This window comes from Cyphomyrmex costatus, unplaced genomic scaffold (genome assembly GCF_001594065.2).
Source record: "Cyphomyrmex costatus isolate MS0001 unplaced genomic scaffold, Ccosl1.0 scaffold441, whole genome shotgun sequence".
NCBI classification, from domain to species: domain Eukaryota; kingdom Metazoa; phylum Arthropoda; class Insecta; order Hymenoptera; family Formicidae; genus Cyphomyrmex; species Cyphomyrmex costatus.
In genome coordinates, this window is record NW_017278652.1 from 703,427 (window position 1) to 716,775 (window position 13,349).

Below are 13,349 nucleotides of genomic sequence, written 5' to 3' on the forward strand. Positions count from 1 at the left end.
TTTTACTTATTTTATTCTATAACTTGCAAGGAAATTGTTACGATCTTTTGTAGATCTTGGGATGTCTTAGAAAATTATTTTTTTCTTCAGAAATCTCAATTTTTAGTCCATTGACATACGCATTTTGTTCGCTCGCCATTTGATTCTTTTGATCAAGCTTCTTAAGTTTGATTACTTCTTACTTTTGAGATCAAAAGGAAGACTTTCCGAAGGTATTAGAGAATCTACAAAGCATCGTAAGAAACTGTCGCTACTAGAAGGACATATCTTGAATAAAATAAAACGATTTTTTTCTTTACATTCAACTTGAGACCAGCTTGAGGGATCGTCGAGGAATCGGAAAAAGATTCTCTCGAAAAATGGACGTATATACTTAAGGTTCTTAAGAGAGGTGCGCGAAAAGCGGAAGTTTCAGGATCTAAAAATTTCACGTAAAAGAGAAGCTCACGAGAAGTCGCATTTTCTTGAAATTTTAGGGCGCGGGGTGCACCGCTTTGCTGGTGGCAGTCGTCTCCAGGAAGCTCGAGCTTACGCGGGCGGAGAAGCACGTGCACAACTTCATGATGGACACACAATTAACGAAAAGGGTAAGGCCATTGCCCATGTGTGTGGCGTTCCGTACTAGCTATTGAATTGTAAGACCTTTGTATTAATAGTATAAGCCTTGTGGTTATCGTAATACGAAGAAAAGGGAGTTACGCTGTTCCCGCGGCGAAACACTCGCAACACTTACGTAACAATATTCTATTGACAGATGTAAAATAATAAACGGTATAACAGACTTCATAATATACAACAGAAATATGCTAATCCAAAATTATTGACTGTAAAATATATGCTGAAAAAAAAACCGATTGTAAAAGATTAGCGAATAATCAAATCGAACGAAAAAAAGTACTTGGAACTCATATAGAGAACTGGCTTATACTAGTCTCATATTAGTCTATACTAATCTATAACAGTCTACAATAGTACGTACCACTTTTGTATCGACCGATATAAGAGATGTATGTCTGCTGCACTCTTTTGCTTGAAACTTTTTGTTTAAACATTCATTTAACTCGTAAAATGTAGCTTAAATAACTTCAGAAAAATTTGTTTTTCAGTTTTCGATTTGCAGATTTGTTATCGTAGGTTTTGCAAAACTTTTCGTAAAGTTTTGTTAAAATAGTAAAATAATAATAGTATGTACTTTCATTATCGTTAAATTATTTAATTAAAAAAGTAATTCAAAATACAGGAAATATATTAAGTAGAATATATGTAAATGGTGAGATGATGCAAAATAGCTTTTCTTTTTGTTTAAATAAATACCTCGCTTAAACAACGCAGAAGATTAAACTAGGAATTTTACAAGTATCCAAGTTACTTTCCTGCATTATAACAATTAACTATGCGATGTTCTTGTATTATTTATCCAGCGCAAGTTTCTGAATTAAAAGGGCCAACTTTTAATGATATGTATAGTAAATAAGTTTCTAAAGTAGAACGACAATAAAAGAAGAAATTGTATCAAGTCGTTATTTTTAGATGATATACGAAACGATTTAAATATCAACATGTTCCAAATAAAATAGATTAAAATCTGATAAGTAATTAAGAAACTTATTAACGTACGTGAAATTTCAAAAATTCTTCATTTACGTGCATTTAAATTTAAATTGCAAAATTCTTAAAGTTTTTAATGTTTCGATTTTATGGTAAAAGATCTCTAATGATAATAGAGGTAATGCTTGGCTTTCAACTAAAGACGGTATAAAATTTCTTAAACAAAGAGAACAGTAGCACTAATAGACGTAATTGCAAAGGTGGTTTCGAAATTACACTCACCGAGAGTATCCCGCAAGAATCAGGAAAGCGAATTAAGCACGTAATGAGAGCATGATGGATATCACTCTCCATGTACATATATATAGCGCGACGTAATTTTCCGGCTGAGCCACGTAATAAAAAAGTATCCCACTGTGAGTAAGGTTGTCTCGGAAATAAGTGGACTGCATGAAGTCGCTTTGACCTTTAGGCAGAACAGACTTTCCCTTCATTTCGAATTCTTAATTTTTGATGTCGCGGTGCCGAGATAGGTAATATTAAAAGTCCGCAACGACGGATGTCAGAATTCTAGGAGCAAAAACAGCAAAAACGACAAATTCTGAGAATCTGGGAGAATGCGAATTCAAAATCTGAAAATTCCATCTAATGATCTCGAAAATGCGAATATTTGGAAAAAAAGAAATTCAAAATATGATGAGGATGACATAAATATGTGGAGAAAAAGTTTTAAGAACCGCAAAAAAAAAAATCCATAGAGTTTACAATTATATTTATAATTATAGTTATAAAAATTTATAAAAATGTGAGGATTTCGAATTGAATTTTGGATTCTAAAAACTTAAATACTCAAATACTTTTCACAGTTTTTCTTATATTAAATAAGTAAGGCAAAATGCGTGTCGCAGTGAAGAGTATTATCGCATTGTCCATTGAGATAAATAAATAGACATTATTCTTATAGTTAGAAAGTTTTTTTTATAGTTATATAGAAGTTTGTGTTAAATTTAACATGTTTCGCATGTCCCAAACATACTATCCCCAAATGTCTGTATTAATTTTACACAATATAAATATGTTATAAAGTTTTTATCTTCAAATGTACAGTTTAAAACACATTTTTTTTTAATTTTACGTAATTTACTCAATTATTCATAAATTGTGTTATTTTTAATATTAAGAAATGTTGAATATTAATTCAACACAAAAAATTCAAATAACACAATCACATTATATTAAATTAACTCACGGATATGACAAAAATTTTAACAATTGATTTTAATAAAATATAATTTTAATTGAAATACAAAATGATATTTATTATTATATTGGGATGAATAAGTCGGCTATTTAATGTATTATTTTGGTCTTTGTCATCACGAAAGGAACGTGACATCAATCGATTTAATCTTAACAAACTTCTAAATAAATAAAAAGGCGGCTTCAAGGAAGTTGCGATAATAAAACGCTTGCTGCAAAATTCGCGATCGCTTTCTGATATCGCACGGAAAATTTTTCCATTAATACTTTATAACAATAATAGACGCCATTATTCACCGACGTGTCTCATTGAACTTAAATCATAAGTTGAAAAGTCGACCACCTGCAGTTGGGACTTGAATAGTGAATATTAGAAGCTAGGACAAAAACTTGCAGGAGTTTCGAGCGCTTTGGGATATGAGATTTGGGAGTTACGTCCTTAATGGCAATCCAGTTTTAAGGACAGAAACAAAATCAATGAGCCCGCAAGCCACTTCAGGGAAATTCAGAACTATTTAGAGTTCGGAGCAAAATGCAGGAGCTGGAAAAATGGACATTTCCACCGTCAGTTTCTCTACGAGGAGACCCTTGACAACTCGTTGTACATGTTCCGCAGATCGTGACATAATCGATCGGTCGATGTCAGAAGTAAAGAGTTAATGTAGCGATTTGCAACCCTACTGCAAGCGAAGGTAGGCGGACTTTATTCAGAAATATTCCGAAATTATTCGGAAATAGAGAGAGAGAGACACGTCTGAAAATACTTTTTTCGTAATATTCCGAGGAACCGCTTTAATTAAAACCGCAGCTCGAAATATTTCATTTAGGATTTAGATTGATCGTACGTTCCGCACGACATGAACGTGTGCGGTTGCATAAGTACGGCTGTTTCTCTCCACCTCCGGATCGAAGCCTTCAACCATACGGCTACTGAAATAATTATTAGCCAGCGTTTATTTATAAACCTTGCAAATATCAAGGAGTGGTAACGTAGAGCTATACACGTGACCGTATCGACGAGTCTTTTTACGCTGTTTTAACCCTCAGACGCATATCGCTTTTTTTCACGTCATTGCATAAGCGGAATCGATCTGATCCCATCAGCGCGGCAACAAAACAAACGTCAGTCTTCTCGAAACACTTTTTCCCCCGTGGCCGTGTAAGATTTGCGTAACGAGCCTGGATGTTTTTTTACTCAGCAATATATATACCGTATAGCACGATGTAACGAGAGAGAAACGTGATCTTGCAATTTTTTTCTCTTTAATTGGCACTCGTATACGAGGTCAAAACACACGTGTAGAACGTATGTTTCCAACGGGCTTTAATTATTTCTGGAGACAACCCTTTTCAAGATTCTGAAGGGGATAATTGACTATGACATTGAATATCATAGTTAACGAGACGTGCAATTAATGCTATAGCATAATGTTTACTTAGCGAATATAGTTTGAATAATTTCTTCTTGAACTGTGTGCAAAGGTACATCATACCTACGGCAGGCATTCTTTTAGCCTATAAATAAAATGATCTAACCCTGAGGACGTAATAAATGATCTCTTCATCGTCTAGGGTAGAAACCTTGAAAAACTTTTTAAAGCCTTAAGAGTGATGAGGATATATTTCCAATAAAATATTGATATGATCCCAGAGACATTGTTAGATACCGACGGAAGGTTCAGTGCTGAAGGGGACTTTGAGTGACAATAAACGCTGTTCACTCTGTTGCAGTTGAAGAACGCCGCGGCGAACGTGTTGCGGGAAACGTGGCTGATTTACAAGCATACCCGCTTGGTGAAGCGCGTCAATCCCGGACGCGTGAGGACCCATCAGCGGAAATTCCTGTTGGCCATATACGCGTAAGTCGATACCACTCCGAACACTCTGGGCCGTATTAGATCACCATAGTTAGGTCAGCGCGTATAATCACGCCCTGTCTCGCAACTACCTCGAAATTTCAGACTCAGAAAGGTGAAAATGGATCAGCGTAAATTGATGGACAACGCCAACACTATAACGGACATGGCCAAGGTGAGGCTCTGTGCTAACAAGGGAAACCTGCATCCTCTCATAAAGCTCGGTGGAATATTGAAGCAGCATACGGAGGGGATTGAAGGGGATTACATTTCAAAGCTCTCATGACTGCTTAGATCGAACAGCTCGTCTTCAAATCAGGATTTTATCAATTTCTCATTTTTATCGTGAAAAGATTTAGTTCTATAGAATCAATAATGTTTTTATCACATTTATTCGTAGAATTACTTAAAAGAGAAAGTTAGTTTTTCACGATAGTTACGCAAAATAAGCGATTTATCATAAACACACCGTTGTTCTACGTCTACATCATCCCCAATTCTGTAACTCTTGATGATAATATCGGTATCGTTATATTGTTCGTTGCGCAGATATTATACATAATAAAATAGTTACTCAACAACAGTATAATGATATCGAACTATCGTTAAAAATTACAGAATCTAAATATACTATATAGATAAACTTCTTAACGTATCTAACGTATTATCTTGTTCATGCCGATAGACACAAAACACCGTCTACGAGATTGTCTCGGACATGAGCACGCGGCAGGACGCGGTGGAGGAGCGTCTGGTGGGTCTGGAGGACCGTCTGGTCGGCCTAGAGGAGAAGCTGACTTCATTGCAGGGTCAGCTGGAGCTATTGCCCGAGGAGCTGACCCGCTGTCTGGCGCAGCACGCCGAGCGGATGGAGCAACGGCGTAACTTCCTCCACCCGGATACCGCGGTAGCCATGGCAGTTTCCGGCGGCGGCGGCGGCGGCGGCGGCGGCGGCGGCAGGGTACGAGCCTGGGCGTTTCCGGCGGCGGCAGCGTCGTGTCCGCCGCGCACCACCCCCTCGCCAGCCTCTCCAACTCACCCCTGTTGCCGCATTCGCGTAGCGTGCCCAGCGCGCCCAGCACCATGTCCCTGCACCCATGGCCGGTCAGCCCGGTCTTACCGCCCGTCTCCAGCCGTACTCCCCACTTGGTGCCAGAAACCGGCAAGCATCACGGCCTTAGTCACTCCGCCACGGTGACCACGACATCACAGTCGGCCACCAGGCTCACTTCGCAGGCCGGCATGGGTGGGCTAGGCAACAGCCAAGGCTCAGATACGTCGGCGCACAGCTGAGTCTCGTCTCTGCAGCCGCAGCACTCGTACTAAGGCCCCTCGCCGGTTTTGCGCGCGATCACGCCACGCGACCGTACCCAAGGATTGCCGATCGGTGCCAGCGTGTCGCCGACAGAATGTATCACAATTGATACAATATTTCCGGGGATATGATCGCGCTACGATTGGCTGGAGGTTTGCTCTTCGCATAAACGAATGTGAGAACTCCCGTTTAGTGCAGCGTATCCTCGTGTGCGTCAGCTACTTGGCAATCCACTGTAATCCCAATTGCTGAATTTCGATGGTTTGCATAAATCCTTATTTGCCAGCCAATTAGCATTTTAGAAGAAGCAGTTCCAACGGTGTAAGCTCGCTTCTAGTTTGAAAACAATTACCACGAAGAGGATAGAGATTCTCAAGTAAGAGATTGAACATCGTTTAGACGATTTTTAATTAGTCTGGCATATTTAGAATGATGCATGAGATAAAATGAGATGAATATATACCTATATCTCATTCTACCGTAAGCATATTTAATCCGTCATATTTAGAACATGATCCAATCTCATATTTGAGAATCTTTATAGAGAAAGGCTAGCAATCGCGCTATCTAGCAGCGAATTCCTCAAGCAGGTTTGTAAATTATTTCGTATACATACAAATTTTCCCACCACGCGTAAATCCTCCTCACAATTGGTAACTCTTTTGTAAGTTTCAAAATAGAACAGTTGAAGTTCCTTGCGCGTAACAAAAATATAGAACAACATTGTGAAGGTTCGTAATTTATTTTCACACAACCACAATCTAAGAATGTAACATGTAACTGCCGAGGATACACCGCACTAAGCGGGAGTTTTATATCAGCCAGATCGGACACGGCCGTTTGTTTCCGCGTGCGAAACTCGTCTAACGATGGGCCTTCTTGCGTTCCGCGCGTACCTTCGAGCCCCTCCTCGAAAAGTCGATCAAAGAATTAGAATGGCGCGGTAAGCTATCGTAAGAGGATTCGGATTCAGAAATTGGACATATATAATCGCGCGCGCTTTTAAACATAAACAAAAAATCACTCGGCATTTATTCTCTTTGCATCAGACTCTTCAATTATTTGCCTTCCGCAAAGGATTGCGTCCAGTCTCTCTCGACTCTTTTGATCGCCTACTTTTGTCGATTCCTTCCTACCCCCGACACTTTCACTTGCCAATTTTGAGTAAGAGTATACGATCAAGGAAGAGAGATCGTGAAGGAAAATTGAGGATGATCAGAGAAAAAAGAAAATCCGTATGTGATCAATTTGTTCGACCGTGCGATTTCGGACGAACGCAGTGAAGGAGGGAATTTCTGAGGTACGCGCGGCTTCTTCCATTGGCTGCGCGCTGCTCCCCTGCCCAACTTGCGTGCCTGAATAACTGTTTTCTTAATAATTAAATGTACATTTGACACACAGAAAACTCCACCTTGTATCTCTGTATACCTCGTGAAGCGCGGACGGGCATAACGTGCGTATACGGAAAGCGCGTGTGCGGACAAGAACTGGCCCGATGGTAACCCAAGCTGGCTCTTAAAGCCTCGCGCTTAAGGTAAAACCGTCCATTCGCCTTCCCACCCCCTATTCTCCCCCTGACTAAGGTAAATACGCTTAAAGGCTTGTCATTAAAGGGTTATATTCGTACTTCATGTCTAGAGCTAACTAGAACTAAATTGAAATCGAACAGTACTTCTTAGCTCGAGGTAATATTATATATAATGTCCTCGTATATATTCGGTTTCGGGCGAAAAGCTGGATGCTGTTCGGCCTGCGCAACTCACAATTTTAAGTATTCGAGCTGCTTGTCGAGCTCGCGAGTTGCGCTCTGTTTGCATTAAATAAGAATACTGGAAATCGTGGGTCGAGCTGCGCTTATATCATATATAACAAAAAAAAGACAGGATCGCGCGGTCGCGTTTTATCTAAATAGCCGGGCATGTGATACCGATTTTATCTAATCCGAGAATTGCCTTCAACTACTCATATTGTCGCACGCGCGTATACATTCCTCTCCTCTCTATTATTTTTTTCGTCGGAAACTCCATCCCTCCCGATCTGTCTGCGTCGGCAAAACATCACTAAATTCGGTAACAAGTTGACTCATTCGTATAAAGCGACGCGTTCTTACATCTGAGTTGCGTATATCCTGTTCCTTAGGACGGCGCCTGATGACGCGCTTTAAGGGCCGGCGAGAAAAATCCAAAGGGTGTTTAGAAAACGTATATACAGAGAGAATGCAAAGTGATCTTATCCGCTTTAACGTCCGTAGGTTATATAGAATATTATATTGTTAGATGTATACTTGTACATGGCGCACGGGTACAAAAAAAGGCGGCTACGTTTCCACTAAGGGGAGGGGGGAGGGAATGGGGAAAGGGTGTTGAAGATTTTTTATAATAGGACCGCGACCGCGCGGTGCGACGCGGGGGGTAGACTTAATTAAAAGGATCGACCAGAACAATGGGGGAAACTAATTATTTGCCAACGACTTCTCATTCGGAGGTGTTCGCCAGGCTTCCTTTTTCACTGTTGCTAATTGTTGCCGCGTTTTAATACGCTCATATTAATTTACGATCGCTCACGTATATGAAAAATAATGTAGATTATGCGGGAGCATTGCAGCTATTGCTTGTCTCGTAATTAGCACTCTTAATGATTCTGTGACACGCATACATTCTCTTTCTTTCTCTTTTTCTATTCTTTTGTTATTGTACTCACTTTGTTTGTTTATAATAGTTTCGTACATGTTATATCACATTTAATATTATTTCGTTCACACATGGACACATTTATTTATTTTTATTGTAATATATTTTTTTCTAATTTTTGTATATATTTAATATATTCTTTTTTCATTTTTTAATTTTTTTTATCGTTATACATATTTTCTTATATTTTGTTAGTTAAATGTTAGTTTTTTAGAGCTTTAGAGAATATCCTAGAGCCCTTGATAAATAAAACTTATTTTATATATATGTATTTTATTTCTATTTATTTTATTTATACGTTTCCTTTCGATCTGTATCTTCTGAAAAGATTTGCCCTAGAAGTTAAATAATAAACGACTTATTTGTTTATCTCTCTATTTATGTTTCTTTTTCTTCATTTACTTAGATAGCATAGAACATTCCAACAATATTGTAGCAACGTTGTAGTGTTTAATATTACAGGAACGTTTCATGTTATCTGAATATTTATCTATCTATTTATATTTCTTTCTATCTTTCTTTCTATCTCTCACGTTGGAAATGGCCAACAAAACTCGCAAACTTCTAAAGTCTTCGACTACTCTGCAAAAGGGAACTGCTGAATAAGGAAGCTTGAAGGAAGCACTAATGGTGTCCAAAAAGACGTCCACGAGAGGGACACGAACGCGAATCCATGGTCGCGTAATTCCGGATCCGAAATCTGAATTTATCGAAGGTGACGCGATTCGGATCCCTTTCGGTGCGTTTGCTGTATTTTGCAACATTTATTCTTTCCGACGCGATATTTGTCCCGAAGATGTTCAGATCTCGACGTATCGGCACGACGGTGTCTTTTACTAGCGCAATCACAACCGCAGGCGACAACCGAGATTTTATCGGGGCTCTGCGAGGTGAGTTCGAACGGCTCTCTCATCTCTTCAGCATCTCAAATTGGTACATAAGACACTACTAAAATTTAATTTATCAGTCTTTTGCAGAAAAAGTCAATATCGAAAGCACATATATTTATTATTTGTAAAATTAAATACATTTTGAAATTGAGTCTTTAAAGAAATACATAGACAAGTTTAAAAATCGTTGAGAAACGTTTAGAAGAAGAGATTTACTCCAGTTGAATAATTCGATTTCCACGTCGCCTCGTTTAACTTAAATTTACTTTTGCTTCAGTTGCTAATTAATGCAATTAATGTAAAATTTTCAAATTTAGTTAACGTTAATCTTATTGCCTATCAATGAATTTTGCAGAAGAGAAAGAAGAAAGATCGGTCGAACCACCTTCATCCTCGGTCGTTCACAAGGAAAAGCTCACGCGGAAAAAGCTCATATTAACGCGGATAAAGTTGGGACCTGGTTTGTCTTGTCCGTCATCGTTTCATTTCGAAAGTGTAGTTTCGCGGCTAATCGCAATGCGAAACGGGACCAAAACAGACACAATTTTCACAACGTTTTCATACTGTCCCTCTTTCTCTTTCTCTTTCCTTCTCTTTTTCCTCTTTTCCTCTTACGCCTTTCTCACAGACGAAAAAACTTTTCATTCAGATAAAAGAGGTGAGTAAGAAATGAAAAAAATTTAAAAAAAGAGAGTAGATCAGTAATTAAGAATACTTACTTTATCTTTCAATAAATTGTTAATTTATTCAAATATATATGTATAAATGATTTTCTTATATAACAATGACAGATAGTTTATTTGATAAACAAAGAATTTATACGATTCCATTACTTAATTAATTTCCTTATTTTTATTATTTTGTATATATATTCTTAATAATAATTTATTAAGAATTGAGGTAATTTATATATTTAAGAACAATTTTTTAATACATGTATTAACATAACATAAGAATTTGTACAAATTCTTTCTTCCTTTGAAAAACAAATTTTTCCATCTCAATACACTTTTATCTAATCCTCATATCTTTTATCCACTCGATTTGATTTCACTGAAAAATATCGAATTATTTATTTAAAGATACAAATAAAAAATTTATTCGGAAGCTTTCTTGTGCAATTTATAACTTGAGTTAAATTGAAAAATATTTAATGTATAACTTTTTTAATTTTTTGATTAAAAAAGAAGGCCGTCTGTTTTCACAAAATGTATTTTTAGTTTTCGAAGAGAATATCTTGTCCGTGCAAATACAATGGTCGCTTATTCGACCTCTCTATCTGAATGAAGTTTTCAATCCGAGTAGCATCGAACTCCGCTTTCTTCCGCTTCCATTTATCTTTGATTCTGTATGGATTGTTTTTCCATGGAGCTCTTTCTCCTTTCTTCATCCCTCCTCTCCTCGTTTCTTATTTTATCTCGGCATCCTTGTTCAAGGAGCATTCCTATTTCGCGCGCGACTCAACGCACCGGACACGACAACTCTATGATATTTTTATATAGATTTCTTAAAAGTGCATTATGGTGCCAGGAAGACCACGCCAAGTATAAAAACGTAAACATAAAACAGTTTCAATATTGGATTCTTAGTTGATAGACACAGACACTACGATATTGTTAGTACGTAATAACGTGGATATGTAGATGATTATCGAGCTCTTCGACGTAGTAAAGCTACATGACATCACGATGGAAGTAACGAAAGAGAAAAGAATTGCAACGGATAAAAAATGCGCTTATTGCAAGCTACATTTTGAATACAAGCTATGATGAAAATGAAAGTTTGGATAAATAGATTGATTTCTCATCATTCGAGTACTTCGCTAAGTCTGCATCAAATTTTCGTGTATATTAATAAATTGAATTAATTTTCCTTCCATTATCGATGATTATCTATGATTATCGATTTAATTGCAAAATAATAAAACATGAATCTAGAAAAACAGATTATAGAGATTTCTGAAAGTAATTAAAGTACTTTTGGTTTTAATTTAAATTCAATAGTTATCAGTGTTACTGATCATTTTATAAATTACAATTTAACCGAAATACACGTAAAAAAATTCTATGAAATAATTACATTATTAAGGTTTAACTGAATACTTGATGCACTTTACACGAAATAATTTGACTAATTATGCCTTATTTCCAACTTCAGTGAAGGAAACCCCAGATTCGAAGGACCGCGCACAATTTATATGAAAAAAACGTTTTCAGTTAATTTGCTTGAATTTTTTTATATATTGTGGTTCTTAAGGAAAAATCTCAAGTTACAGGACATTTATATTTTTAATTTAGAAACTAGACATAGAAATGTCCTGTAACTTGAGATTTTTCATTAGGGATGCAAGAAGTACAACATATAAAAAGATTTTAAGCAAATTGATTGAAAACATCTTTCATATAAATTGTGCGTAGTCCTTTGTCGAAGCTCTGGAATTTTGATGCAAGTTTAGCGAAATACTTTATTGTCTTCTCATTAATCTTATTTAGTCCTTCAAAAATTCTGACACGTTAAAATGTTAAATATCTATCATATTAGGCTTACGGACCTTTAAATTGTCAGAGAGAATCGTGAAAGTTAGAATCTCTTTACGAGACTTTAAAATTTATATCGGAAATAATGGACCTTCTCAGCTTTTAATACTTGGAATCTATTGATCCTTCGAACTTTGATCTATAAAATTTACATATGTTAATTTTTGGAATAGTCGCTTCAAATAATGGAGATTCTGAGGCTTTTAATTTCTCGAAATAGCGGAAATACTGCAGTGATTTTAGATCCTTAAAACTGTGGTTCTTTGATATAACGAGACTCGTTAAAAAATTAAGACAAACTTTTGATCTATGAGAAAATTTTCAGTCCTCGCAAAATTATTATATATATCATATATATATACATACATACATATATATCGGGATATTACATTCGTTTTAGAAACTTGCGAAACTTACGATCTTTAGAATTTGGATTCCTGTTTAATGAAATGCGTAGGACTGGATTTTTACAGCCTTAAAATTTCAAGCCTTAGCACTTGCAAATTTTTCACTCCCTGTAATTTTTAAATTATCGAGCTCGCGATAGATAATTTAGCGCGCACGAGGCATAAGAAACGGAACGGACACTCCTTCCTTCTCGCGCTCTTTCATCATCGCGATTTATTAATCGGAATCGAGAAAAGACGATCGATTTCCGACGTAATGTGAATAACTACGTTGACATTTTACGCAACGACCTCAACGTGACGCCTCGCACGAAGGACGAAAGGAAGGGTCGAAGATCGAAAATCGGTGGTCGACTTAATTCTTTACACGTATGTTAATGATAAGAAAAAAAAAGAAAAAATATATTAATCGAGCGAAGAGCGGAAAAAAGAGTTAAGCGCGCGCGACCGCGCATATTTATATGAGCATTATTACGGTTATTACTATCTATATTCGTTTATGATTGTTATTGTTATAATTATTAACGAATTATCGTCACGGTGATGACCGGTAGCGTTTAAACGGTTTTAACTCTCAGAGAGAACACTTTACAGAAAATCTTATACCAATATTATATACCTAGAGCTGAGCTATCGTCATCTAACTGTTACGTAAAATGACCAACAACTATTAAAGTAACGTATTAATCTATAGGGTGACCTAGCGACTATATATTAAGAATTAAGGGAACGTTGTTTTTAACAAGCCTCCTTTTCCTCTATCTTTATCTTTATTCCATTCCTATCTCTATTACCTTTCTCTCTCTCTCTCTCTCTCTCTCTCTCTCTCTCTCTCTCTCTCTCTCT

General features: G+C 36.9%; 1 protein-coding gene across 1 annotated transcript in view; it reads left to right on the top strand.

Annotated features, from left to right (window-relative positions):
* The window catches only part of SK (small conductance calcium-activated potassium channel), a 120,937-nt gene extending 114,922 nt beyond the window's left edge, over positions 1-6,015 (top strand). The window contains 5 exon segments of the mRNA XM_018544422.1: positions 477-587; positions 4,540-4,667; positions 4,770-4,839; positions 5,350-5,620; positions 5,623-6,015. Of these exon segments, the coding sequence (XP_018399924.1) occupies positions 477-587; positions 4,540-4,667; positions 4,770-4,839; positions 5,350-5,620; positions 5,623-5,957 (915 nt within the window). The 3' untranslated portion in view covers positions 5,958-6,015.
* The last annotated feature ends 7,334 nt before the right edge of the window (positions 6,016-13,349 follow it).